The 25,977-nt window shown below is 51.7% G+C and overlaps 1 protein-coding gene across 3 annotated transcripts; it reads right to left on the bottom strand.

The window, feature by feature from the left end:
- Positions 1 to 941: 941 nt before the first annotated feature.
- On the bottom strand, positions 942 to 16,137 carry F12 (coagulation factor XII). Of its 3 annotated transcripts, none has more exons than XM_033180019.1 (15): positions 16,119 to 16,137; positions 8,599 to 8,676; positions 8,176 to 8,233; positions 4,745 to 4,844; positions 4,518 to 4,588; positions 4,105 to 4,215; positions 3,835 to 3,966; positions 3,591 to 3,695; positions 3,281 to 3,446; positions 2,978 to 3,195; positions 2,642 to 2,873; positions 2,266 to 2,402; positions 2,039 to 2,182; positions 1,351 to 1,499; positions 942 to 1,260 (listed from the first exon to the last, which is right to left on the bottom strand). In XM_033180019.1, the coding sequence occupies exons 2-15, from the start codon at positions 8,653 to 8,655 to the stop codon at positions 1,093 to 1,095; spliced, it is 1,848 nt and encodes a 615-aa protein (XP_033035910.1). In that variant the 5' UTR covers positions 8,656 to 8,676; positions 16,119 to 16,137; the 3' UTR covers positions 942 to 1,092. The 3 variants fall into 3 exon arrangements, with proteins under 3 accessions (XP_033035910.1, XP_033035908.1, XP_033035911.1); XM_033180017.1 differs by having other exon boundaries at positions 8,599 to 8,680; positions 16,119 to 16,133; XM_033180020.1 differs by lacking the exons at positions 2,039 to 2,182; positions 16,119 to 16,137 and having other exon boundaries at positions 8,599 to 8,912.
- Positions 16,138 to 25,977: the final 9,840 nt, after the last annotated feature.

Below are 25,977 nucleotides of genomic sequence, written 5' to 3'. Positions count from 1 at the left end.
GACAGCCAGACCTCCACTTGTAACCATTCAACCCCCAGATTGTGGTTCTCAAGCATGAGAGAACATCAGAATCCCCTGCAAGGCTATTAAACAGATTGCTGGGCCCCACCCCAGACTTTCTGTTCAGCAGTGTAAAGTGTAGCTTTGCTATGTGTAAATTTGCTATGTGTAACAAGTTCCCTGGTGATGGTACTGCTAGCCAAGGGACTCTGAGACCCACTACCCTAGTGCGTGTTGGGGTGGGTACAATATGTCACCCAGCCCTTAGGCTCCACACCACAGTCAATGCTAACTCCCCCTCCCCCTCCCTCTCCCACCGGTTCAAGTGATTCTCCTGCCTCAGCCTCCTGAGTAGCTGGGACTACAGGCACACGCTGCCGTGCCAGCTAATTTTTTGTATTTTAGTAGAGATGAGGTTTCATCGTGTTGCCCAGGCTGGTCTTGAACGCCTGAGCAATCCGCCTGCCTTGGCCTCTCAAAGTGCTAGGATTACAGGCATGAGCCACCGCGCCTGGCCAATGCTAAGTGTTTCTAACCATGATTCTCAACCTTGGCTGCACATGGAATTATCTGGGGAGTTTTAAAAATATACCACTACCCATGCCCCATCCCTAGACATACTGATTTAATTGGTCTGAGGTGGAACTTGGGCACAGATTGGCTCAAAAACTCCCCAAGTGATCTTAGTGTATGGTCTGAGAATTATTGCTCTGTAAACAAAATGTTAGTGAGTTTCTCATAAGGAATAACATGCAGCTTCTTCTTGCACAGGGCTTGGTACACAGTATCCTAGGCTCAGTAAACATTAGCTGGACCGGCATCTAGATTTTGCACGTTAAGATCTCATAGACCTTGTTCTCTGAGGGCTGTGGAGAAGCTGTGAATCGCTTTTCTGTCTTGGCATTTCCCGGCGGGACCCATGAAGAAAAGAGCTTTCCTTGTCAGCATTTTCAAAGCACTTTATTGAGTTCCTGCGCCATCCTGGCGCGGAGTTGGCCGCACTGGGGGAATGGGACACAATCTTGCCTTCCATGCCCCAGCCACTCTCCCACTGCGGAATCACCGAGGAGGGAAAGATGAGTCCCTGAGCAATCAGGAAGCGGTGTGCTCCCGGATCCAAGCCAGGTAGTAGGCCACATCGGTGTAGACGCCTGGCTTGTTGCGGTCACCACAGCCCGATCCCCAGCTGACGACGCCTTGAAGGGTGAGCCGACGCTCTGCGGCTTGGTCCTCACACACCAGCGGGCCTCCGGAATCACCCTGGGTCGGAAACACGCAGCTCAGTGCTGTGGACCTGGGATTTGTGCCTGACGGCCTCGGGGAAGGACGCCAATCGAGCTAAGGGCTCACCTGGCATGCATCGGTGCCACCCTCGAGGAACCCTGCGCAGAGCATGCCGGGGAGGATGGAGGCTCCGTGCACGTCCGGTGCTGAGCAGCGCTCCAGGGAGAGGAAGGGTACCTGCGCCTCCTGCAGGAAGCTGGAATATTCCTCCGCCCCTGCGAACACAGAGCGCTTTCTTCACACCCCATCTGACAACGCTCGCCGCCCGGACGATGGACAGCGCTGCGCCAGGCGCTTCTAAACCCACTCATGCCCTTCCTCTCTTGCAGCAAGCCAGAGAGGGAGGAGATGCCGTTAATTCAATTTCATAGGCAAGGAAGCTGAGGTCCAGGGAAGAGCCAGGATTTGAATGGGCGGGGCGGAAACGGAAACCCCACCCCCACCACCAATCCAGAGTCGCAGAACCTGGCTCCCACACTAGCCCGGAGCGCGGGGTCAGCGTCATAGTTAGCCTTAGAAGCCCGGCGCCCAGAGGAAACCAAGAGCAAGTTCTATTATCCCTGTATCCCCAGGAGATTTGGGGGATCCCAGCAGTGAATCCTAGGCCCTGGGTGGCCCTACACATTCTCACAACCCACCAGGTCAGCGCCACCCATTCTGTAGGCACCCGGAATAACACAGTCGCGGGCTTCTCCCGCCTAACCCAGTGATCAAAGGCCTCCTCTCCTACCCTGCCCCTAGCAGTTGTGCCTACCCTCGAACTGGTGGCCCCAGCCAGCCACCTGGCAGAGCGCGGACTCGGAGGGTCGCGCGGCGCCGCTTGGCAGGCACACCGGCTGAACGTAAGGCGACAGGAGCGCGCAGCTGCCGTCCGCATCCTCCTGAAGGCGCAACAGAGCTAACCCGGGCGGAGAGGAGCGTGAGGCCGGGATGCCGGAGGCCCACCCTTTCTTCCCGTCCCCGCGGGATGCCCCCACGCACCCAGGTCGTGCTGGTAGCTGACGGGCGAGAAGGCCTCGTGCAAGCGGTAGGAGCGCACGGCCAGCGTCTGGCACTGCTCACAGCTGTGGTTATGGCGTTCCTGGCCGAGTACTACCGTCAGATCCTCGGGTGCGGGCCTGCGGGCGGGTAGGGGAGAGGCAGAACGCTCAGACCTGGCCACAAGCGTTCTGGGGAAGCCCCCTGCTCCCGAACCCCATCTCGTGTTCCGGATTCCTCCCCGGGAGCTCTGGAGGGGCGTGGAAAGAAGGGTGGGGCGGGAGAAGGTAGGGCACGGGTTCGGGTGCAGCGTGGAAGCCGCGCTGGGAGACGGAGGAGCCGCGGTCCCTGGGGCGGCCCTGGGCGGGCGAGTACTCGCCGGTCCTGCAGGCAGTGAGCGGCCGTCAGCACCCAGCAGGGGGCGATGAGGCTGCCGGCGCAGAAACTGTGGCCCCAGTACAGCGCGGCGATGTAGGGGTGCGCCCCGCGTAGCGCCACCAGCCCGCCAACGACGCGGGTCATCGAAGACAGACTTTTGCGGAGCCGCTGCCCGCAGCTCACTGAGCCGTTCCTAGTCAGGCGAGGCGGCTGCTCCCGCTTCGCCGGCAACGCTGTGGAGGAGCCGGGGCTGAGGGCGCGGAGCCCGCGGCCGGCCGCCGGAATCTAGCTCGCCGCCCAGAGCCCTCTCGGCTCCTCCTTCCCCCTGCTTCCTAACCTCCCGGGGTCTGGGACTGAGGCGGGGTCCGGGTCGTGGGCTGAAGCTTCGGCGGTGCCGGCTGCGGGGGCATGAGTGGGCCATGAAGCCGAGGGGACACCGGGCTCGGAGGCGCCGCCTGGATTGGGGCCTGGCACTGTGCCAGGTCGCAGTACTCCCAGCTTAGCCTGTCGCCGATCAGCACGAAGCACCACGGGCGGATGTCGTTGTCCGGGTTCCTGTAGCCACACGAGGGGGCGCCGTTAGAGCTCCGGGAGCCCGGGGCCCTCGGGCGGAGGGGTCACCCAGCCCCACGCGGCGCACCGGCAGTAGGTGTGGCCGCCCAGTCCCCAATTCCGCGCTTGCTCGGCAGTCACGTTCCGGTAGGTGGCCTCCGAGGTCCACGGCTGACAGAGCGCACCCGAGAGCGTGGTCCTGGCCAGGCCGCGGTAGCTGAGCCCGCGGCCATCATAGCAGCTCGCCTTGATGTCTGAGGAGAGAGGGGGCTCCCTGGGCAGCCAGGGTGGGCTCTCCTGCCGCCCTCTCATCCACTTTCTGCACTCTCCCTCCTCCTTCCTGGCAAGCCCGTCCCACCTGGGGGCTGGCCTTCTGCTTCCTCCAGACCCTCACTCACCCAAGTCGCAGAAGGGTCCGGTGTAGCCCACCGGGCAGTGGCACAGGCGGTGGCCCTCCACCTCTAGGCAGCGACCCCCATGGAGGCACGGGTTGGTGCGGCAGGCTTGGGGAGGGGACGCAGTGAGCCACCCCTGGGCCTAAAGACCCCCCCAGAGAACTCTCCTTCCTGGCACACCACCCGGCCTCCTGCCAGCCTGTCTTCCTGACGCTCCTCCCTGGCCCGTTCCCAACCTTCTGCTCACCTTGGCTGGCCAGCCACTGGCAGTGGGCATCAGGACCCTTGCACTGGCATCTGGCCACAGCTGCTTGCTCAGATCTATACCATATCTCATTCTCGTGGAAAAACCGGAGAAGCTGAGGCTCAAAGCACTTCTCTGGGGACAAAGAGGGACAGTGGTCTCAGGAGAGTCGAGGACCATGCCAAGTCTTCTGGTATCCAGCGACCTCTTCTGCAGGCCCAGGGTTGCCCCTGTCCCCCAGCACCCCCGCCCGGGTCCTCAGCATCTCCTCACCTCTCTGGCAGTGGTTCCCAGTGAGGTGTTGTGGACAGAGACAGTGGGTGCCACTCAGCGTGTTCACACAGGTCCCTCCTTTCTGGCAGGGGCTGTGTTTACTGCAGTGGTCTGAGAGATGGACATGGTGGGAGGAAGAGCAGGGAGCTGAGTCAGACAGTTGGGGGCCAAGGCCCTACTTGAACCTACTTGCCTTGTGACCTTGCTACTCCAAGTTTCCAAGGCTTAGTTTACCCACCTGCAAAATGGGACCACTCCTTCCCAGAACTCTCCCTCTGGACTTCCAAAGGGTATTGTGGAGGGAGAGAAGGGGCTGGGCCCAGAATCCCAGGTGTGTGGGGTCTGTTGATACCAGGAGAGTAATGAGGCAGGAGGAGAGAGCCCCGGGCCACCCCAGAGGCTATGTGTAGTACCTTTCACTTTCTTGGGCTCCACACAGTATCCCCATCGCTGGTCCTCATCAAAGTTAGGGGTGGTAGCACACCTGTAGAAAGAGACAAGACTTCCCTGCTCTGCCCAGGGGCCTGGCCCACCCTCCCCTCTCACAGCCCCCTCTCTCCGAGCAGAGTTCCTTGGACAGAAGGACAGCCAGGGCGCATGTCTCCCAGGCCTCTGCTCCAACTCCTCTGCGTAGTCTTACCAAGGCTGAGAGCCTGGCCGGCCCTTGTGGGTACATTTGTGGTACAGCCGCCGGTGGTACTGGAAGGGGAAGTGGCAGGGCTCCCCGGTGACAGTGAGAACTGCAGGGACAACACACTCGCTGAGGACTTCCCCTGTACTCAACTGCACAGGCACTGCCCCTCAGGGTCTGGTTGGGAAAAGTACAGACCCTCAAAAAGGCCGCTGTGCATTGAAAACACTTTCTGCTTTAAAAATTGGGTTCAGAGGCCGGGCGCGGTGGCTCAAGCCTGTAATCCCAGCACTTTGGGAGGCCGAGACGGGCGGATCACGAGGTCAGGAGATCGAGACCATCCTGGCTAACACGGTGAAACCCCGTCTCTACTAAAATATACAAAAAATTAGCCGGGCGAGATGGCGGGCGCCTGTAGTCCCAGCTACTCGGAAGGCTGAGGCGAGAGAATGGCGTAAACCCGGGAGGCGGAGCTTGCAGTGAGCTGAGATCCGGCCACTGCACTCCAGCCTGGGCGACAGAGCGAGACTCCGTCTCAAAAAAAAAAAAAAAAAAAAAAATTGGGTTCAGAGCTGGGCGCGGTGGCTCAAGCCTGTAATCCCAGCACTTTGGGAGGCCGAGGCAGGCGGATCATGAGGTCAGGAGATTGAAACCATCCTGGCTAACCCGGTGAAACCCCGTCTCTACTAAAAATACAAAAAAATTAGCCAGGCGTGGTGGTGGGTACCTGTAGTCCTAGCTACTCGGGAGGCTGAGGCAAGAGAATGGCGTGAACCCAGGAGGCGGAGCTTGCGGTGAGCTGAGATCACGCCACTGCACTTCAGCCTGGGTGACAGACAGAGACTCCGTCTCAAAAAAAAAAAAAAAAAAAAAAAAAAGTTGGGTTCAGGACTCAGATAGCTGGAGTAGACTCCTGACTCCACCACCTGCTAGCTGTGTGACCTTGGGTAAGTCTGCAGTCCCAAGGCCAGAAAGAGCACTTGCCACAAAGCAGGCACTTAATAATACTTGTTGAACGTTGAAGTCACTGTTAACCACTCTGAGCCTTGGTTTCCTTATCTGAAAAATGGCAGTAATAATACTACAGTTGATCCTCATTATTTTCTGGTTCTGTATTTGATAACGTGCCTACTTGCTAAATTTTATTTGTAACTCTCAAGTCAATACTTGAAATGCTTTCATGGCCATTTGTGGACATGCACAGAGCAGTAAAAAATTTGCACACTCCAAGTTAAGGTTCAACAAGGCGTCACGCTGCTGCTTCTTGTTTCAGCTGTCGTATTGAACGAGTGTCCTTTTCAGTCTACTTAGCACAATGTTTTTCACACTTTGTGCTTTTGCTGGGGATTTTGCTTTTGGAAATGGCCCCTGAGCCTCCTGCTCAAGAGTTGTATAGTTCCTAAGCACAAGAAGGCTACCTCAGGGAGAAAGCGTGTGTTAGACACACTTCATTCAGGTGTGAGCTATAGTGCCATCAGCTTAGCATTGATGAATCAGCAACACATATATTAAATAAAACGTCTTTAAACAGAATCACACATAAAACAAGATTATATACTGTTGGTTGATGAAAATGTTGTGACCAGAAGCTCACAGGAACCTAATACTGTTTGCCAGTTCAATGTTCACTGTGATTTTACAGAACATAACCACCGCGAATAACGAGAATTGCCTGTGTCTTCTTCAGAGGAACTGTCATGAGGCTTCATGAGATAATGCCGTGAAATGCTGAGCAGTGTCTGGCACATAGTACCTGCTTAATAAGCTTCTGCCACTATTTTGTTAAAGGCAAAGTGCACTTGCCAAGTACCAAACCAGAACCAGGACAGTAAATGGAAATGGATCTGAGATGAACCTTTAAGATGCAAATGGGGGCTGGGTACGGTGGCTCACACCTGTAATCCCAGCACTTTGGGAGGCTGAGGTGGGTGGATCACCTGAGGGCAGGAGTTTGAGACCAGCCTGGCCAACATGGTGAAACCCCATCTCTACTAAAAAATACAAAAATTAGCTCAGCATGAAGGTGCGTTCCTGTAATCCCAGCTACTCGGGAGGCTGAGGCAGAAAACTGCTTGAACCCAGAAGGTGGAGGTTGCAATGAGCCAAGATGGCGCCATTGCACTCCAGCCTAGGGAACAGAGTGAGACTCAGTTTCAAAAAAAAAGAAAAAAAGATGCAAATGGGATGGACGGACAGAGGAGGGGGGACACTAGGCAGGGCATTAGGCAAGGATAGGGCACCAAGGTTGGGTAAGGCAAGAGGGAGGAGAAACTTTCGGTTGTGGGGTGAAGAGAGGAGGCTGAGGGAGTCCAGGGTTGGAATGTGCTGGGCCTCAATGCCATGCTTAGGGACTCAACCCCACCAAGTCAGGCCCACCAGGTTAGGGTCCATGTGGTTCACAGGCCCTGCTATGTGGCATGCTCTAGGTAAATTTTTTTTTTTTGAGACGGTGTCTTGCTCTGTTGCCCAGCACTTTGACAGAGTCTTGCTCTGTTTGCCCAAGCTGGAGTGCAATGGTGTGATCTTCATTCACTGCAACCTTCACCTCCCGAGTTCAAGCAATTCTCCTGCCTCAGCCTCCCAAGTAGCTGGGACTACAGACGCATGCCTCCATGCCTGGCTAATTTTTGTACTTTTAGTAGAGACAGCGTTTCATCATGTTGGCCAGACTGGTCTCGAACTCCTGACCTCGTGATCCACCCGCCTTGGCCTCCCAAAGTGCTGGGATTACAGGCATGAGCCACCATGCCTGGCCTCTAGGTAATTTAGCGTCTGGAAGAATGAAAGCAATGAGGAGCTATGGCAGGGCTTGAGGAAGGGGGAAATGGCAGGTACCCCTCATCTAAAAGGTAGTTTAATAATAAAAGCTAATATTTTTAAAGCATTTCCCTGCACCAGGTGATGGGCTGAATGCCTCATATGGGTTTTCCTTCTCAACAACCCTGAGAGGTTTACTATTATCAACCTGGTTTCGCAGACGGGGAAATTGAAGCTTGGAGAACTCAAATCACTCGCCCAGAGTCACCCAGCTCTAAGTGATAAAGCTGGGATTCAGAGGCATTCAAATGCCAGAGACCAGCTCTTGATCCTTCCTTGCCCATTGAAGGCCCTGGCCGCTGTGTGGCATGATTGATGCCCACGAGACATACTGGTGAAAGGAAAAGAAGGGGAAAAGCCGGAGAAACTGAGGAAGGCTGGCAGGATCCCAGGTGTGATGGCACCAGCAACACATATCTCAAGCACCTGCTCCGAGCCAGGCTCGTGGGTACTTAGACACAGTTATGCCCTGCCCTCAAGGATCACACAGCTCACAATCACTCTGGTGCCCATGGGCATAAGACCTAGCACCAGGTAGATACTAGACTAGACTGTCTTGAGACTGCACACGCCGCACCATACACATCCCCACCCAAGGGTTCTCAGGAGGAGGAGCCACTTACCAACTGTGTGCTCTTCAGCTTTGTACTTATGCTCCTTGGGCGCTTTCCAAGGTGGAATCTACAAGGGAGAGAAGAAGGCAGGGAACTGCCTGGAAGTCGTAGCCTGCCACCGATCTGTTGCTAGTCTGCAGCTTCATGTCACAGCCCAGAAATGCAGAGATTTCTTCCCAAGACCCAAACCCTTTCTACCTCCTCCCATTGTCTTCTTAAGGCCCATCTCCCCCAGAAATGTAGGCTGTGCCCTTGTATCCACCCAGTCGGGTTGCCTGTCTCCTCTGCCTGGGCCTTCGGGGCTGGCCTTACCTTTCCACATAGGCCTCTTAGTCACCTGAACCCACAGGTCATGAGCAGAGGCCATGGCTGTGATAGCGACCGCTTCCCCCAGGACCATCCTGGAACAATCCTGGTTCCCACAGCACTCACCGAAAGTGTTGACTCCAGGCTCACCAGCAGGAACCCCAGGAGCAGCAGAGCCCTCATGGCGTCTGTCCGTTGGTCCACCTGCCTGCCCAGGAGTCCAGATCAATAGGGATGGCCAAAGGTCTTGGAAATAGGGATTGGTCAAGCTGCCCCCCTGCGCCTGGTGGGGCACAGGTTGTTTACGGAAAGCCAAGTGGAGCGACTTCCTTGGTCACCCCCTGAGGGCCAGGAAGTTGGGAGTTGGTGGGTGGGGGTGGAATGATGAAGAGCTGGGCTCCTCCTCTCTTTTCTAGACAGTGGGACTAGAAGCAGGAGAAGGGACGTTCTTGTGCTCTGGGTCCTGTGGAGATGAGGAGGTTCAGGAGATCAAAGAGAAGCTCCCTTTCACGGGGATCGTGGAGTCCACTGCGAAGTGTGTCCGTTTTCTACTGTCATGTAACAAATTACCATCAACTCAGCAGCTTACAACAATGCCCATTTTTAATTTTTTTTAAATTTTCTTTTTTTGAGATAGAGTTTCACTCTTGTTGCCCAGGCTGGAGTGAAATGGCATGATCTCGGCTCACTGCAACTTCTGCCTCCCAGGTTCAAGTGATTCTCCTGCCTCAGCCTCCCAAGTAGCTGGGATTACAGGCAACCACCACCATGCCCAGCTAATTTTTGTTTTTTTTTTTTTTTGAGGCGGAGTCTCTCTCTGTCGCCCGGACTGGAGTGCAGTGGCCAGATCTCAGCTCACTGCAAGCTCCGCCTCCCGGGTTCATGCCATTCTCCTGCCTCAGCCTCCCGAGTAGCTGGGACTACAGGCGCCCGCCACCTCGCCCGGCTAGTTTTTGTATTTTTTTTAGTAGAGACGGGGTTTCACCATGTTAGCCAGGATGGTCTCGATCTCCTGACCTCGTGATCCACCCGTCTCGGCCTCCCAAAGTGCTGGGATTACAGGCTTGAGCCACCGCGCCCGGCCAATTTTTGTATTTTTAGTAGACACAGGGTTTCATCATGTTGTCCAGGCTGGTCTCGAACTCCTGTCCTCAGGTGATCCACTCGCCTCGACCTCCCAAAGTGCTAGGATTACAGGCATGAGCCACTGTGCCCGGCCAATACCCACTTATTAATTCACAACGCCGTAGTTTAAAAATCCCATGCGGGGAAGATTCACTTCCAAGCTCATTCAGGTTGTCTGCAGAATTCAGTTCCTTATGGTTGCAGGAATGGGGTCCCTACTTCCTTGCAGGCTGTCAACCAGGGGCTATCCTCGGCTCCCTGAGGCCTGTATTTCTGAGGCCTGTATTTCTGGTCATGTGTCTCCTTTTTTTTTTTTTTTTTGAGATGGAGTCTCACTCTGTTGCCCAGGCTAGAGTGCAGTGGCGCGATCTCAGCTCACTGCAAGCTCCGCCTCCCGGGTTCACGCCATTCTCCTGCCTCAGTCTCCCGGGTAGCTGGGACTACAGGCACATGCCACCACGCCCAGCTAATTTTTTGTATTTTTAGCAGAGATGGAGTTTCACCGTGTTAGCCAGGATGGTCTGGATCTCCTGACCGTTATTCACCCACCTTGGCCTCCCAAAGTGCTGGGATTACAGGCCTGAGCCACCGTGCCTGGCCCAGGTGAGTTCTTAAAAGGAGACACATGGCACGGCCCAGTGGCTCACGCCTGTAATCCTAACACTTTGGGAGGCCGAGTTGGGCGGATCACAAGGTCAGGAGATCGAGACCATCCTGGCTAACACGGGGAAACTCCGTCTCTACTAAAAATACACAAAATTAGCCTGGCATGGTGGCAGGCGCCTGTAGTCCCAGCTATTCGGGAGGCTGAGGCAGGAGAATGATGTGAGCCCAGGAGGTGGAGCTTGCAGTGAGCCTAGGTCATGCTACTGCACTCCAGCCTGGGCGACAGAGTGAGACTCCGTCTCAAAAAACAAAAACAAAAACAAAAACAAAACTCACCGGATTAGGTCAGGCCCACCAAAATCATTGTCTTTTTTTTTTTTTTTTTTTTTTAGACACAGTCTGGCTCTGTCGCCCAGGCTGGAGTGCCTGGCACAATCTCAGCTCACTGCAAGCTATGCCTCCAGGGTTCACGCCATTCTCCTGCCTCAGCCTCCGAGTAGCTGGGAATACAAGTGTCCACGACCACGCCAGGCTAATTTTTTTTTTTTTTTTTTTTTTTTTTTTTGAGATGGAGTCTCGCTCTGTCACCCGGGCTGGAGTGCAGTGGCCGGATCTCAGCTCACTGCAAGCTCCGTCTCCTGGGTTCCCGCCATTCTCCTGCCTCAGCCTCCCGAGGAGCCGGGACTACAGGCGCCGCCACCTCGCCCGGCTAGTTTTTTTGTATTTTTTTTTAGTAGAGACGGGGTTTCACTGTGTTAGCCAGGATGGTCTCGATCTCCTGACCTCGTGATCCGCCCGTCTCGGCCTCCCAAAGTGCTGGGATTACAGGCTTGAGCCACCGCGCCCGGCCTAATTTTTTGTATTTTTAGTAGAGACGGAGTTTCACCGTGTTAGTCAGGATGGTCTCGAGCTCCTGACCTCGTGGTCCGCCCGCCTTAGCCTCCCAAAGCGCTGGGATTACAGGCGTGAGCCACTGCACCTGGCCCTGCCATTCTCCTTATTTTAAGGTCAATTTGGGACTTTAATTACATACGCAAAATTCTTTCACAGAAGCATCTACATTCGTGTTTAACAGAATAACTGGGAAGTCTGCAAGCACCAGGGGTAGAGATCTTGGGGCCATATTAGCATTCTACCAACCACAGGAAGTGAGGCAAGAAAGCAAATGATTTCATGAGAAAAGTGCTAAACCAAGGGGCACTCAGATGTGCAGCTGGAACACAAGAGAAGATGGGGTGCATATATGCTGCCCAGTATCTGTCCTGGTTCAGTAATGACACTTTGATTTTTCCTTTAACAACTCCTCTCGTACTTCTTCCATGGGCTCTAGTGCTGCCAGCTCTACCCTCAGAACTAGGGCTATAGGTGTGGCTAGGTCTGGCCATTCAGGACATGGCATGGACCTAGGTCTGGCCAATCAGAGCATGACATCTCTAATCCACAGTGATTGGTTCCGAGATAAGCATATACATAACTTAGGCCAATTAAAGTGCTAGTTTAGGACTTTTGCCAGAACTTTTGGGAAAGCAAAAAAGTTGCACTGGGGTTACTAAGCACAGAGCATGTGGGTCTGAACACGTTGATGATCACCTTTGTCACTGTTTAGGGAGGGCCTGTTTGAGAATGAAGCCTACACATAGGAAAAGCAGAGCAAACAGGGCAGAAAGGATGGAGGGATGCTATGGCAGACGGCCTCAAAGACAGTCCCCATTGATCCTCACCACCTAGGATTCACGCCTTTGTATAGTGTCCTCCCACATTGAGTTAGGGCTGTTCATTGTGTCCATTAGAATATGACAGAAGTGGCTGGGTGCGGTGGCTCATGCCTGTAATCCCAGCACTTTGGGATGCCAAGGCAGGCGGATCACTTGAGGTCAGGAGTTCAAGACTGGCCTGGCCAACATGTTGGCCAAACCCCATCTCTATGAAAAATATAAGAATTAGCTGGGCATAGCGGCACGTGCCTGTAATCCCAGCTACCCGGGAGGCTGAGGCAGGAGAATCACTTGAACCCAGGAGGCGGAAGTTGTAGTGAGCAGAGATCACACCATTGCACTCCAGCCTGGGCGACAGAGACTGTCTACCAAAAAAAAAAAAAAGAAGAAGAATATGGCAGAAGTGAGGGTGTTGGACTTCCAAACCCAGGTCATAAAAGACATTGCAGTTTCTGCCTCAGTCTCTTGGATTGCTCACTCTGAAAGAAGCCAGCCATTACACTCTGAGGACACGCATGCAGCCCTGCAGAGAAGCCCATGTAGGGAGAAAGTAAAGCGCCCTGCTGACAGCCAGTGCCAATTTGACAGCCACATGAATGAGCTGCCTTGGAAGTGGATACTGCAGCCCTGACTGACATTTGGCTTGCAATCTTGTGAAAGACCTCAAGGCAAAACTGACCGTCAGAAACTGTGATAAATCATCATTAAATGTTGTTGCTTTAAGCTACAAGTTAGGGTGATTTGTTATACAACATTTGAGAACTAATACTGATGGACTGATTTCTCATGACTTTGACAGCCTAGATCCTAAAACTAGAAGTATCCTTAAGACTTGGTCAGTTATGGCCAGGCACAGCAGCTCAAGCCTATAATCCCAACACTCTGGGAGGCTGGGGATCACTTGAGGATCACTTGAGCCCAGGAGTTCAAGACTGATGTAGGCAACATAGTGAGATCCCAACTCTCCAAAAAAATTTAACATTACCCAGGCGTGGTGGCACGTGCCTGTACTTCCAGCTACTTGTGAGGCTGAGGCAGGAGGATTGCTTGAGCCCAGAGGTCCAGAATGCTGTGAGCTATGATTGTGCCACTGCACTCCAGCTTGGGAAACAGAGTGAGACTGTATCTCAAAAAAAAAAAAAAAAAAAGACTTCTCAGTTATATGAGCCAATAAAACCAATTTGAGTGGACTTCTGTCACTTTCAGTTAGAGTCCTAAGTTATCCCATAAGTAATTTATGGGAAATGAAAACAGAATGTAGCAATTTATTAATTCTGCTGGAAGACAGGCAGGCTGTGGAAGACTTCTTGGAACAGAAACGCAGAAAGAGGAGGGCAGGAGAGGAGGGGCATCTTTCCAACCACTGGTTTCAAAGTCATTGATGTGACAGCTGTTAACTCCATGATGAAAGTGAAACTATTAGATATACTGATGAGTCATTAAAGCGAAAGCACCTTTGTCACCTTTTTTTTGTTGTTGTTTTAAAGAGACAGGGTCTCACTAAGTTGCCCAGGCTGGCCTGCAAATCCTGGGCGCAAGTGATCCTCTCGCCTCAGCCTCCTGAGTAGCTGGGATTACAGATGCATGCCACCATGCCTCGCTCTGTCAATTCTTGGTTGCACCTGAGTACAGACCCTGGCCCTAAGGCCACTCCCACATTGGCTCCTTCCTCTTGGGGAGAAGGCAGCTGTTCCTCTAAGTGGAAGGGGCCTTTTGAACAGGTCTTCGCCCCAAGTAGGGGTTTGAGTCAGAGTGAGTAATACAACTGCACAGAAGCCTGAATGCAGCATGTCAAATGGGGAATGTGGTGAGCATAGGGAGCCTTGTAGGGAATGTGAGATGAGGTGTGAGGTGGACATTAACGGGCATTTGGATGTTCAACATCCATCTCCCTTCCTCTTCCTCTGCCAGTTTCATTTTGTGATCACCCCTCCCCATTCGTGGTGGTGAAAGGCTACTTTATTGGCCGGGCATGGTGGCTCACGCGTGTAATCCCAGCACTTTGGAAAGCCAAGGCTGGCAGATCACAAGATCAGGAGATCGAGACCAGCCTGGCTAACACAGTGAAACCCTGTCTCTACTAAAAATGCAAAAAATTAGCCGGGCCAGGTGGCGGGCGCCTGTAGTCCCAGCTACTCAGGAGGCTGAGGCAGGAGAATGGCGTGAATCTGGGAGGCAGAGCTTGCAGTGAGCCAAGTTCGTGCCACTGCACTCCAGCCTGGCTGACAGAGTGAGACTCCGTCTCAAATATATATAATAGATATATTTTTTCTTTTCTTTCTTTTTTATTTTTTGAGGCAGGGTGTCACTCTATTGCTCAGGCTAGAATGCAGTGGCATGATCTTGGCTCACTGCAGGCTTAATGTCCCAGGCTCTAAGCGATTCTCCCACCTCAGCCTACCAAGTAGCTGGCATACAGGCATCCACCACCACACCCAGCTAATTTTTAAATTTTTTGTAGAGGTGAGGTGTCACTATGTTCCCCAGGCTGGTCTCAAACTCCTGGGCACAAGCTATCTCCTCAACCTCAGCTTCCCAAAGTACTGGGATTACAGGTATGAGCCACTGCACCAGGTACCTAAATATTTCTTAGATCTCTCCATCTCTCTCAATTTCTACTGCCTCTTCTTTGACTTCCAGAAAATTCAAGGTGGCTACAGCTGTGAAACACAATTTGAGAGCCAGTGATGGACGTCTATCATTTCCTGTTGACCATTCATTCTCCCTGCTTCTAGAAATGGCCCTCAGTGTTCCTGTGGGGAATCGCTCCTCCCTACTCTGCGTCAATATACATAAAATAAAGCCTACCCCATCCCTTGGCTGAGGGTGGAGTGGGCATTTGATCTAGACCTGGCCAATCAGAACACCACCTCTGTCTGTCTTCAGCGGTTGGTTCAAAATGAACACCTGAATTAGCTGGGTGTGGTGGCACACGCCTGTGGTCCTAGCTACCTAGGAGGCTGAGGTGGGATGATGGCTTGAGCCCAGGAGGCAGAGGTTGCAGTGAGCCAAGATGGCACCACTGCACTCTAGCCTGGACGACAGAGCCAGACCCTATCTCAAAAAAAAAAAAAAAAAGAACACCTAACCCACATCAAACCAGTGAGAGGCAGCCCCAGGATTTTTGCTGGAATTATAAAGCTAGAGGCTTTCTCTTTCCATGGAGGTTGCCACATTCCTAGTAAATGAGCCTGGAGCTGCTGGCAGCCATCTTTAACATCTCTAAAGGAGAACCTACCTGAGAATAAAGATAAGAAAGATTAAAAGCAGAGACAGCATATGGACGCTGGGCACAGTGGCTCACGCCTGTAATCCCAGCACTTTGGGAGGCTGAGGCGGATGGATTATCTGAGGTCAGGAGTTCGAAACCAGCCTGGCCACCGTGGTGAAACCCCGCCTCTACTAAAAATACAGAAAAATTAGCGGGGTTTGGTGGCATGCCTGTAATCCCAGCTACCTGGGAGGCTGAGGCAGGAGAACTGCTTGAACCCGGGAGGCAGAGGCTGCAGTGAGCTGAGATTGCATCAGTGCATTCCAGCCTGGCAACAGAGTAAGACTCCATCTCAAAAAAAAAATAAAATAAAGAGCAGAGCCAGGGTATGAAGGGACAGATTTTGGGCCGGGCATGGTGGCTCACGCCTGTAATCCCAGCACTTTCAGAGGCTGAGGCAGCTAGATCACGAGGTCAAGAGATTGCGACCATCCTGGCCAACATGGTGAAACCCCGTCTCTACTAAAAAAAAAAAAAAAAAAAAATAGCCAGGCATGGTGGCGCGCAACTGTAGTCCCAGCTACTCGGGAGGCTGAGGCAGGAGAATTGCTTGAACCAGGGAGGTGGAGGTTGCAGTGAGCTGAGATCGCGCCACTGCACTCTGGCCTGGCAACAGAGCAAGACTCCATCTCAAAAAAAAAAAAGAAGAAAAAGAAAAGAAAAAGACAGATTTTTGAATGATACCATTTGAGACCCAGCATCCAGAGACGTTTGAAGTCAGAACCACCCCCTATGCTTTTCTGTTACTTGAACCCCAAAATTCCCTTTTTTGCCTAAGCCAATTTTAGTTTCAACCAAAAGTCCTAACTTATGCTGCCAGAGTTCATGCACTGTTACCAGGAAGTTCCTAAAACAAAACAAAGCAAAACAAACCCTTCATGTGATTGTGATGGGTAAGTCAATAGTTTAAAGGACAGGAAAATACTGACCTTAGAAGCAAGGTAGGGAAGCACTGGACTTGAGTCAGGAAGCCTTCCACTCCCACCTTGGCCACCGCCCTGCAGCGTGATGACGGCTGAGAAGCTCGGCCTGTCTCAATCTGCATTGCCACACCTCTGTAGGGAGGGATGGGCACTCATGCTGTCTGGTAGACTTGTTGAGGTGTTTGAATGGGATTTCATGTGAAAAGGCAGAACCTCGCGTGTGGTTGGAGCTCAGTTCATGAAAGTGTACAAAGAAACTTTCTAATGTGGATACATTTTTATCTCTAATTTCTGCACACTTGTCCCCAGATCTTCTTGCACATCTGGCTGTCTTCCACCAACTCCTTTAGACCAGAGCAGAAAGTCACTGTCCCCTTGCCCTGGCTTCTGTCTTTCTACAGCTGGGCTTACCTGCCCAGGTAGCTGGGATTACAGATGTGTGCCACCATACCAGCTAATTTTTTTACATTTTTAGTAGAGACAGGGGTTTCACCATGTTGGTCAGGCTGGTCTCAAACTCCTGACCTCAGGTGATCCACCCACCTCGGCCTCCTGAAGTGCTGGGATTACAGGCATAAGCCACCGCTCCCGGCCAAGATAGAGTCTTTACACAAATAAAAGCCACTCTTTCTTCCAGACCAGTGCCATCTGAGAACTTTCTATGATCATGGATGTGTTCTCTGTCTCTGTTGTCTAATACAGTAGCCACTGATTACACAGGGCTATTGAGCACTTGAAATGTTTGAAATGTGGCCAGTGTTGCTGAGGAACTGAAGTTTGATTTTTTTGTTGTTAGTTTTGAGAGACAGGGTCTCAGTCTGTTGCCCAGGCTGGAGTGCAGTTGTGACATCATAGCTCACTGCAGCCTCAACCTACTACGCTCAAGCCATCTTCTCACTTCAGTCTCCTGAGCAGCTGGGACTACAGGCCTGAGCCATCATGCTTGGCTTGTAGTTTTTGTAGAGACAGAGTTTTGCTGTGTTGCCTAGGCTGGTCTTGAACTCCTGGGCTCAAGTGAACTACCAGCTTCGGCCTCCCAAAGTGTTGGGATTACAGGGATGAGCCACCACGCTGATCATTTTTTTTTTTTTTTTTTTTGGAAAAATGGAGTCTCACTTTGCTCCCCTGTCTGGTCTTGAACTCCTGGGTTCAAGTGATCCTCTTCCTGTTTCGGGAGTAATCCTCTTCCTGCCTTCAAATGATCCTCCTCCTGCCTTCCAAAGTGCTGGGATTAGAGGCATGAGACACTGTGCCTGGCCTTGATTTTATATATATATATATATATATATGGAGAGAGAGAGAGAGAGAGAGTTTCACTCTTGTCGTCCAGGCTGGAGTGCAATGGAGCAATCTCAGCTTACTAAAACCTCCACCTCCCGGGTTTAAGTGATTCTCCTGCCTCAGCCTCCCAAGTAGCTGGGATTACAGGTGCCTGCCACCACACCTGGCTAATTTTTGCATTTTTAGTAAAAATGGGTTTCACCATGTTGGCCAGGTTTTAGTAAAAACGGGTTTCACCATGTTGAACTCCTGACTTCAGGTGATCCACCTGCCTCTTCCTCCCAAAGTGCCGGGATTACAGGCATGAGCCACCAAACCCAGCCAAATTTAATTAATTTAAGTAGTCACATGTGACTAGGCGCTACCATATTGGACAGTGCAGTTCCTGACGGATGCAGGAAGAAGGTCAGTGTGTGGCTGCTGGCGCACACCGAACGAGAGGGAGATGGCATGACATAACGTTGGAGAGGGAAACAGGACTCGGATCAAGTTGGGCCATTGTAGGCCACAGGGAAGAATATAGGGTTTTTAACATTTTAATTGTTTATTTTTTGTAGAGATAGGTCGCCCGATGTTGTTGTCCAGGCTGGCCTTGAACTTCAAGGATCAAGTGATCCTCCCACCTCAGCCTCCCAAGTAGCTGGGACTACAGGAGGCTTTTTTTTTCATCATTTATTTTTTTGAGACAGGGTCTTGCTCTGTTACCCAGGTTGGAGTGCACTGGTATGATCATGGCTCACTGCAGCTTCAAGGAGGTTTTATTTTTTAAGTGTAATGAGAAGCATATTAATTGTCTATGGCTGCATAACAAATTGTCCCAAAATTTAGCAGCTTAAAATGACATTTATGTAGACTGATTTCAGTGATAACTCTAATTCTCTCATGTGGGCCAGCCTCACATCAATTAAACTTTTTTTTTTTTTTTTTTGAGGCGGAGTCTCGCTCTGTCGCCCAGGCTGGAGTGCAGTGGCCGGATCTCAGCTCACTGCAAGCTCCGCCTCCCGGGTTTACGCCATTCTCCTGCCTCAGCCTCCCCAGTAGCTGGGACTACAGGCGCCCGCCATCTCGCCCGGCTAGTTTTTGTATTTTTAGTAGAGACGGGGTTTCACCGTGTTAGCCAGGATGGTCTCGATCTCCTGACCTCGTGATCCGCCCGTCTCGGCCTCCCAAAGTGCTGGGATTACAGGCTTGAGCTACCGCGCCCCGCCAATTAAACTTTTTTTTTTTTTTTTTCTTGAGATGGAGCTCTGTCACCGAGGCTGGAGTGTGCAGTGGCACGATTTCGGCTCCCTGCAATCTCTACCTCCTGGGTTCAAGGGATTCTCCTGCCTCAGCCTCCCGAGTAGCTGGGACTACAGGTGCCCATCATCACACCTGGCTAATTTTTGTATTTTTAGTAGAGATGGGGTTTCACTATGTTGGTTAGGCTGGTCTCGAACTCCTGACCTCAGGTGATCCACCCACCTTGGCCTCCCAAAGTGCTGGGATTACAGGCATGAGCCACCACTCCCAGCCATAAATTCTTTTTTAAAAAAAGGTATTTATGGGTCACAGTTTCTATGGGTCAGGAACCTGGCACTGTTTAACTGAGTGCCACTGGGTCAGCATCTCTCACAAGGCTGTATCGGAGGGTCAGCTGAGGCTGCTGGGGGAAGGATCCACTTTCAAGTTCACTTACAAAGCTGCTGGCTAGAGACATCAGTTACCTGCCACATAGGTCTCTCCATCTCACAACATAACAGCTGGCTTCTCTCAGATTGAGCCAGTGAGGGAGCAAGGGGAGTTACCTAAGATGGTAGCCACAATCTTTTAGTAATCTCATGTTGGAAATGACATTCCATCACCTTGGCTGCATTTTTTCCACTGGAAGTGAGTCAGGCTGGGTGCCGTGGCTCACGCCTGTAATCCCAAGACTTTAGGAGGCCAGGGAGGGAGGATTGCTTGAGCCAGGAGTTTGAAAGCAGCCTGGGCAACAAAGGGAGACCCTATCTCTACAAAAAAAATCAATTAGCTGGGTATGGTGGCATGCGCATGTCGTCTCAGCTACTCGGGAGGCTGACGTAGGAGGATCGATTGGGCCCAGGAGGTGGAGGCTGCAGTAAACTGTGATCATGCCACTGCACTCCAGCCTGAGTGACAGAGCAAGACCCTGTCTCTTAGGAAAAAAAATGTGGCTGGGCACAGTGGCTCACGCCTATAATCCCAGCACTTTGGGAAGCTGAAGCAGGTGGATCACCTGAGGTCAGGAGTTTGAAACCAGCCTAGCCAACATGGCAAAACCTCATTTCTACCAAAAATACAAAAATTAACAAGGCGCAGTGGGCGGTGCCTGTAATCCCAGCTACTTGGGAGGCTGAGGCAGGAGAATTGCTTAAACCCGGGAGGCAGAGGTTGCAGTGAGCTGAGATTGCGCCACTGCACTCCAGCCTGGGCGACAGAGCGAGACTCTGTCTAAAAAGAAAAGAAAAGAAAAGTCCGGGCGCAGGTGAGGCCCAGTGGCTCACGCCTGTAATCCCAGCACTTTGGGAGGCCAAGATGGGCAGATCACTTGAGGTCAGGAGTTCAAGACCAGCCTGGCCAACATGGTGAAACCCCATCTCTACAAAAATTAACTGGGCGTAGTGGCACACGCCTGTAGTCCCAGCTACTCGGGAGGCTGAGGCGGGAGAATTGCTTGAACCCCAGAGGTGGAGGTTGCAGTGAGTGGAGATCATGCCACTGTACTCCAGCCTGGCAACAGAGTGAGACTCCCACAGAGCGAGACTCCGTCTCAAAAAAAAAAAAAAAAAGAAAAAGAAAAATGCCAAGTGTGGTGGCTCACACCTGTAATCCCAGCACTTTGGGAGACTGAGGCGGGCAGATCACAAGGTCAGGAGTTCCAGACCAGCCTGGCCACATGGTGAAACCCCGTCTCTACTAAAAATACAAAAAATCAGCCAGGCGTGGTGGTGAGCGCCTTTAATTCCAGCTACCCAGGAGGCTGAGGCAGGAGAATTGTGTGAACCCAGGAGGTGGAGGTTGCAGTGAGCTGAGATCGCACCATTGCACCCCAGCCTGGGTAAGGAGAGCAAAACTCCATCTCAAAAAAAAAAAAAAAAAAAAAAGTGAGTCAGGAGGTCCACCTGACACTTAAGGGGATCTCAAGGGTGTGAATACCAGGAAGAAACAGAGATCCCTGGCAGCAGGGGTACTTAGAGGTTGCCTACCACAGTCTGCCACTGGAGAGTTCTGAGCAAGAAAGTGACAGGATCCAGCTGATAGTTTTTAAGACAGGCCATCCTGGCCGGGCGCGGTGGCTCAAGCCTGTAATCCCAGCACTTTGGGAGGCCGAGATGGGCGGATCACGAGGTCAGGAGATCGAGACCATCCTGGCTAACACGGTGAAACCCCATCTCTACTAAAAAATACAAAAATCTAGCCCGGCGAGGTGGCGAGCACCTGTAGTCCCAGCTACTGGGGAGGCTGAGGCAGGAGAATGGCGTAAACCCGGGAGGCGGAGCTTGCAGTGAGCTGAGATCCCGTCACTGCACTCCAGCCCGAGCGACAGAGCGAGACTCCGTCTCAAAAAAAAAAAAAAAAAAAAAGAAGAAGACAGGCCATCCAGTCACACGATACAAGATTAACGGTGCAAAAGGGAATAGGGTGAAAAACCTCCCTCCTGTCCCTGTCCCTAGCCATTTAACTATCCCTTCCCAGATGCGAACAGCACTTCTGCTGCCTCACGTGGCCTTCCCAAAGTGGCCAACATGTATATAAGCAAAACTGTCTGTAGTGGTTGTTAGTGTTGTTCACCAAATATTTCCAATTCTTTTCTCCTTCCAGTCCTATAGTAGTTATGCCAGGTACCTGTTTCTGTATTACAAACTACTCCAAACTTAGTGGCCTGCTTATTATGCTCACGGATTCTGTGGGTTGGGAATTCAGGCAGGACTCAGCAGGGAAGATGCCAGGGGCCTCAGCTGGATACTTGAATGACTGGGGGTGATTCAAATTGCCAGGGGCTAGAATTATTATATGGAGGCTTCTTCACTCACATGTCTGGTGCTTGGGGTGGGATGACTGGATCATCCCAGCATCCTGGGCTCAGCTGGGATTGTCAACCACAGCAGAGCACACACGTGTGGCCTCTCCATTTGGCTAGGGCTTCTCACAGCAGCAGTGATTCTGAGGAAACAGCCCAAGAGGACAGTTCTGGAAAGCCGGCATTTTATGAGAGCCAGGCCATATGGCCTTTTCTGACCTGGCCTCAGACTTCACTCTGCATCATTTCCGCCATATTCTACCGACGACGAAAGAGTCATTAAGGTCAGACCAAATTCAAGGGGAGGGAAATTAAACTCTATCTCTTGCTGTGTGGGTGGCAAGGTTCCATTGCAGGAGTGACTGCGGGATGGGAATGCATTGTTACACTCATCTTCAGAAAATATAATCTGCCATAATAATGTTGTGTCTCCCCACTCCTTTATTTATTTATTTATTTATTTATTGAGACAGAGTCTCACTCTATCTCCCAGGCTGGAGTGCAGTGGAATGATCTCAGCTCATTGCAGCCTCCACCTCCTGAGTTCCAGTGATTCTCCCACCCCAGCACCCCGAGTAGCTGGGACTACAGGTGTGCAACACCACGCCTGGCTAATTTTTATATTTTTAGTAGAGATGGGGTTTCACCATGTTGGCCGGGCTAGTCTCAAACTCCTGACCTCAGGTGATCCACCAGCCTTGGCCTCCCAAAGTGTGGGGATTACAGGCGTGAGCCACCGCACCAGCCCTTCTCCCCACCCTTTAAAAGCTAGTTGTGGCCATGTGGTTTGCTTTGACCAATGAAATGTGAGCAGAAGTGACTTGTGTCACTTTTGGGTGTGAGCTTTAAGGACCATTGTATGATTTACCACATTCCCATTTCCTTTTAGTACCTGCCATTATAGAAGCAGAAATTGCAATGAAGCCCCTATTATGCTGGGGCCCTGAGTGACTACTACGTGTAGTGCTACCCCACCACCCAACAAGCTGTGTTGGACATGTGGTACATGTGAGAAATGAACTTTTGTTGTTTTAGGTTACTTAAACTTGACATTGTTTGTTACTGCAGCAGAACCCAATCTGTCCAGACTCTTCTTTATTTTTTGAGACAGAGTCTTACTCTGTCACCCAGGCTGGAGTGCGCGATCTCAGCTCACTGCAACCTCTACCTCCTGGGTTCAACCGATTCTCCTGCCTCAGCCTCCCGAGTAGCTAGGATTCCAGGCTCAGGCCAGCATTCCTGGCTAATTTTTGTGTTTTTTATGAGACTCTGTATCAAAAAAAAAAAAAAAAAATGCATCTTTTTGGACAATGCTGCAATGAATAGCACCAGACTAAGCGCAATGATGTTTGTAAGATAAATTCCTAGACACGCACATCTCAGATGGTTGGTGGCAGATTTTCCCATTTATTTATTTATTTATTTATTTTTGAGATGGAGTCTCCCTCTGTTGCCCAAGCTGGAATGCACTGGCGTGATCTTGGCTCACTGCAAACTCCTCCACCTTCAGGGCTTAAGCGATTCTCATGCCTCAGTCTCCTGAGTAGCTGGGACTATAGGCACGCACCACTATGCCCGGCTAATTTTTTATATTTTAGTAGATATGGGGTTTCACCATGTTGGCCAGCGTGGTCTCGAACTCCTGAGCTCAGGTGATCAGCTTGCCTTGGCCTCCCAAAGTTCTGGGATTACAGGCATGAGCCACCATGCTTAGCCAATTGTCCCTTTGAAAAATATCACTTTAAGGCCGGGTGCGGTGGCTCAAGCCTGTAATCCCAGCACTTTGGGAGGCCGAGACGGGCGGATCACGAGGTCAGGAGATCAAGACCATCCTGGCTAACACGGTGAAACCCCGTCTCTACTAAAAATACAAAAAAACTAGCCGGGCGAGGTGGTGGGCGCCTGTAATCCCAGCTACTCCGGAGGCTGAGGCAGGAGAATGGCGTAAACCCAGGAGGCGGAGCTTGCAGTGAGCTGAGATCCGGCCACTGCACTCTAGCCCGGGCAACAGAGCAAGACTCCGTCTCAAAAAAAAAAAAAAAAAAAAAGAAAAGAAAAATATCACTTTGGCTGCAGGTAGAAAATGGCTTGAAGAGCTGGAACCGAATTTCCTGAGTGACATCTTCTCTTCACCTCTTATCTATTGCCATGTCCTGTTCACGCCAGCTACATGCCAGGTCTCCATCTGTCCACCTGTCTGCATGTCCTGGCCACTGCCCCAGCATAGGTTACCATCATTCCTCTCTCTAAAGGTTCCTTCTAAAAGGTCTCTCACCTGTCTTAGGATACTTGGCCTGCAGACAAGGAAGCCAATTCTGGGTAACTAAACAGATGAGGAATGGACGGGACAGCCTGGGGGGCTTGCTGAATCCCCCTCCCCCAGGAAGGGCCTAGCTTGACTGCCTTCCTTCCCTCCCCCAGCCTCCTCGGCCTCCACAATGAATCCGATGTCTTGTGCTGCTCACTTGCTCTAGATTCAAAGACCTGGTTGGAAGCATCGGAATTGTGCTCCACCTACCAGAGACCTAGGAGAAAAAATTCTACTTCCGTTCTTTGATTTCCTTAGTTGAAGGCAGGGTCTGCCTCCACATCTTATAGGATTCTTCTCAAATGGGAAGGGCTTCAGATGTTGGGAACTAAAACAACAAGCCAGCCCCCTCCCCTCAGCTTATCCTTCACAGTGCAGCCCAGAGCTCTATATGAAAGCAAATCTGATCACTGTACTCAAAACCTCCTTGACAGCTCCCTACCACCTTCAAGATGAAGTCTAAAATTCCTTAGGTGGCTCTCAAGGCCCTCCCTGATCCAGGCCCCTCCTAAGACTTCAGCCTCATTTCTTGCCCTCCATGTCCACCCCATTGTGTACCTTTAAACTCTAGCTGGATGCTCTGCCCTTAGGTGCTGAACACAGGAGCCCTTCCTGACTTCCTCTACAGAACTTTGAACATGTGATACCCCTCTGTCCAGAAAGCTGTTTCCCTCCCTACTCCAGTAACCTGCCCATTTTCACTGAATCTTCAGATTTCACTTGGACACAACAGCCTTCACTAAGTGAGGCAACTGCCCTATGTTCCACTGGCCCCTGGATTTCCCTCTTTTTTTTTTTTTTTTTTTTGACGGAGTCTTGCTCTGTCGCCCAGGCTGGAGCCATCTCAGCTCACTGCAAGCTCCGCCTCCCAGGTTCACGCCATTCTCCTGCCTCAGCCTCCCAAGTAGCTGGGACTACAGGCGCCGGCCACCACGCCTAGCTAATTTTTGTGTTTTTAGTAGAGACAGGGTTTCACCGCATTAGCCAGGAGGGTTTCCCTCTTTTAAGGTACTTAACTCCCTAGATCCTAGATCCATCCACTTTTCTCCATCTCTACTGCCACCTTGTTAGTCCAGGCCACTGCCATCGCTCTCCTGGAATTCTGTAACCTCCTGACTGCTCTGCTTCCACTCTTGGCTCCCTAGGAATCCACCAGAGTGATATTTTAAAAATATAAATCATTCTTTCAAATGTTTCACATTTCACTTAGCAAAAACATTTCAACCTCCTGGACGTGTTCACGGTCTTCCATGACCTAGCTAGTGCCTTTGCTCCTTCTGTCTCATCTCAGACCACTGGGCCCAGAAGCTGCAGACGCCTTCTCCTATTCCCTGAAACACCACTTAGTCTGGCTTAGAGCCTCTGCGTTTGCTGTTGCTTCTACTGGATCCGCTCAAATGTCACACACTGAGAGTGTCACACACTCTATCTTGTCTTAACGTCCCAAGAGCAGTTGTCACTCTCTGAAACTATCTATTTGTTATTTACAGAATGATTACCTCTATCTCACCCGGCCCTCACTTGCTACCTCCACTTCTAGCAAGTAAGCAGGGAGCCTGGCTATCTTGCTGCCACCACTGTATTCTCCAGCACCTGGCTTGGTGCCTGGCACAGAGGTGTTGCTCAGTAAGTGTTTTCGGATGAATGAATGAATAGGGACTAGATAAGCCTAGATGGATCCGGCTCTGCCTTACTCGCGGAATTTGGGCAGGCCCGTTTCCTGCTGCGTGAAGTGGGGGGTGGAGAAGTGGGGTGTTAAGCTACAAGGTGTTGATTAGTTGTAAGATTTCAGCCTTGTTTTCTCCATAGTCTTCAGGCTGGAGCCAGCCACTTGACGTCCGGCGCCTCAGCTCCCCACCTGTATAATGGGTGTGAACTCATCCCAACGTCTAGGGGTGGTAGCGCTGCCTTATAAGGCAGCAGAGGCCAAGGGAAGACTAGGCCGAGTGGGTGGAGAGAAATCACAACATCCGGCTGCGGGGGCTGGGCGGGGCGCCTGCGGCGACCGGGCAAGAGGTCGGGGAACGGCTGCGGAGGCCGCAGCCTCCTCCCTGTCTCTCCCTCTTTCGATGTGCGCCCTCCTGGTTGGGACCGACCCAAGGGAATAAGGCCACACAAGTGGACCAAACAAACTCGCTGCCAGCCCGCAGGAGGCCCAGGATACGGAACGCATCCCCAACAAAACCCTAGAAAAACCATCTGCGAGCTAAAGGCTGCCGGGCCACACCTTCAGGCGATGGCCCAATCAAAATGCA

This window comes from Trachypithecus francoisi, unplaced genomic scaffold (assembly GCF_009764315.1).
Source record: "Trachypithecus francoisi isolate TF-2019V2 unplaced genomic scaffold, Tfra_2.0 Lachesis_group2, whole genome shotgun sequence".
NCBI lineage: Eukaryota > Metazoa > Chordata > Mammalia > Primates > Cercopithecidae > Trachypithecus > Trachypithecus francoisi.
Note: the sequence above shows the minus strand (reverse complement) of the source record. Positions and strands in the feature narration are given on the sequence as shown.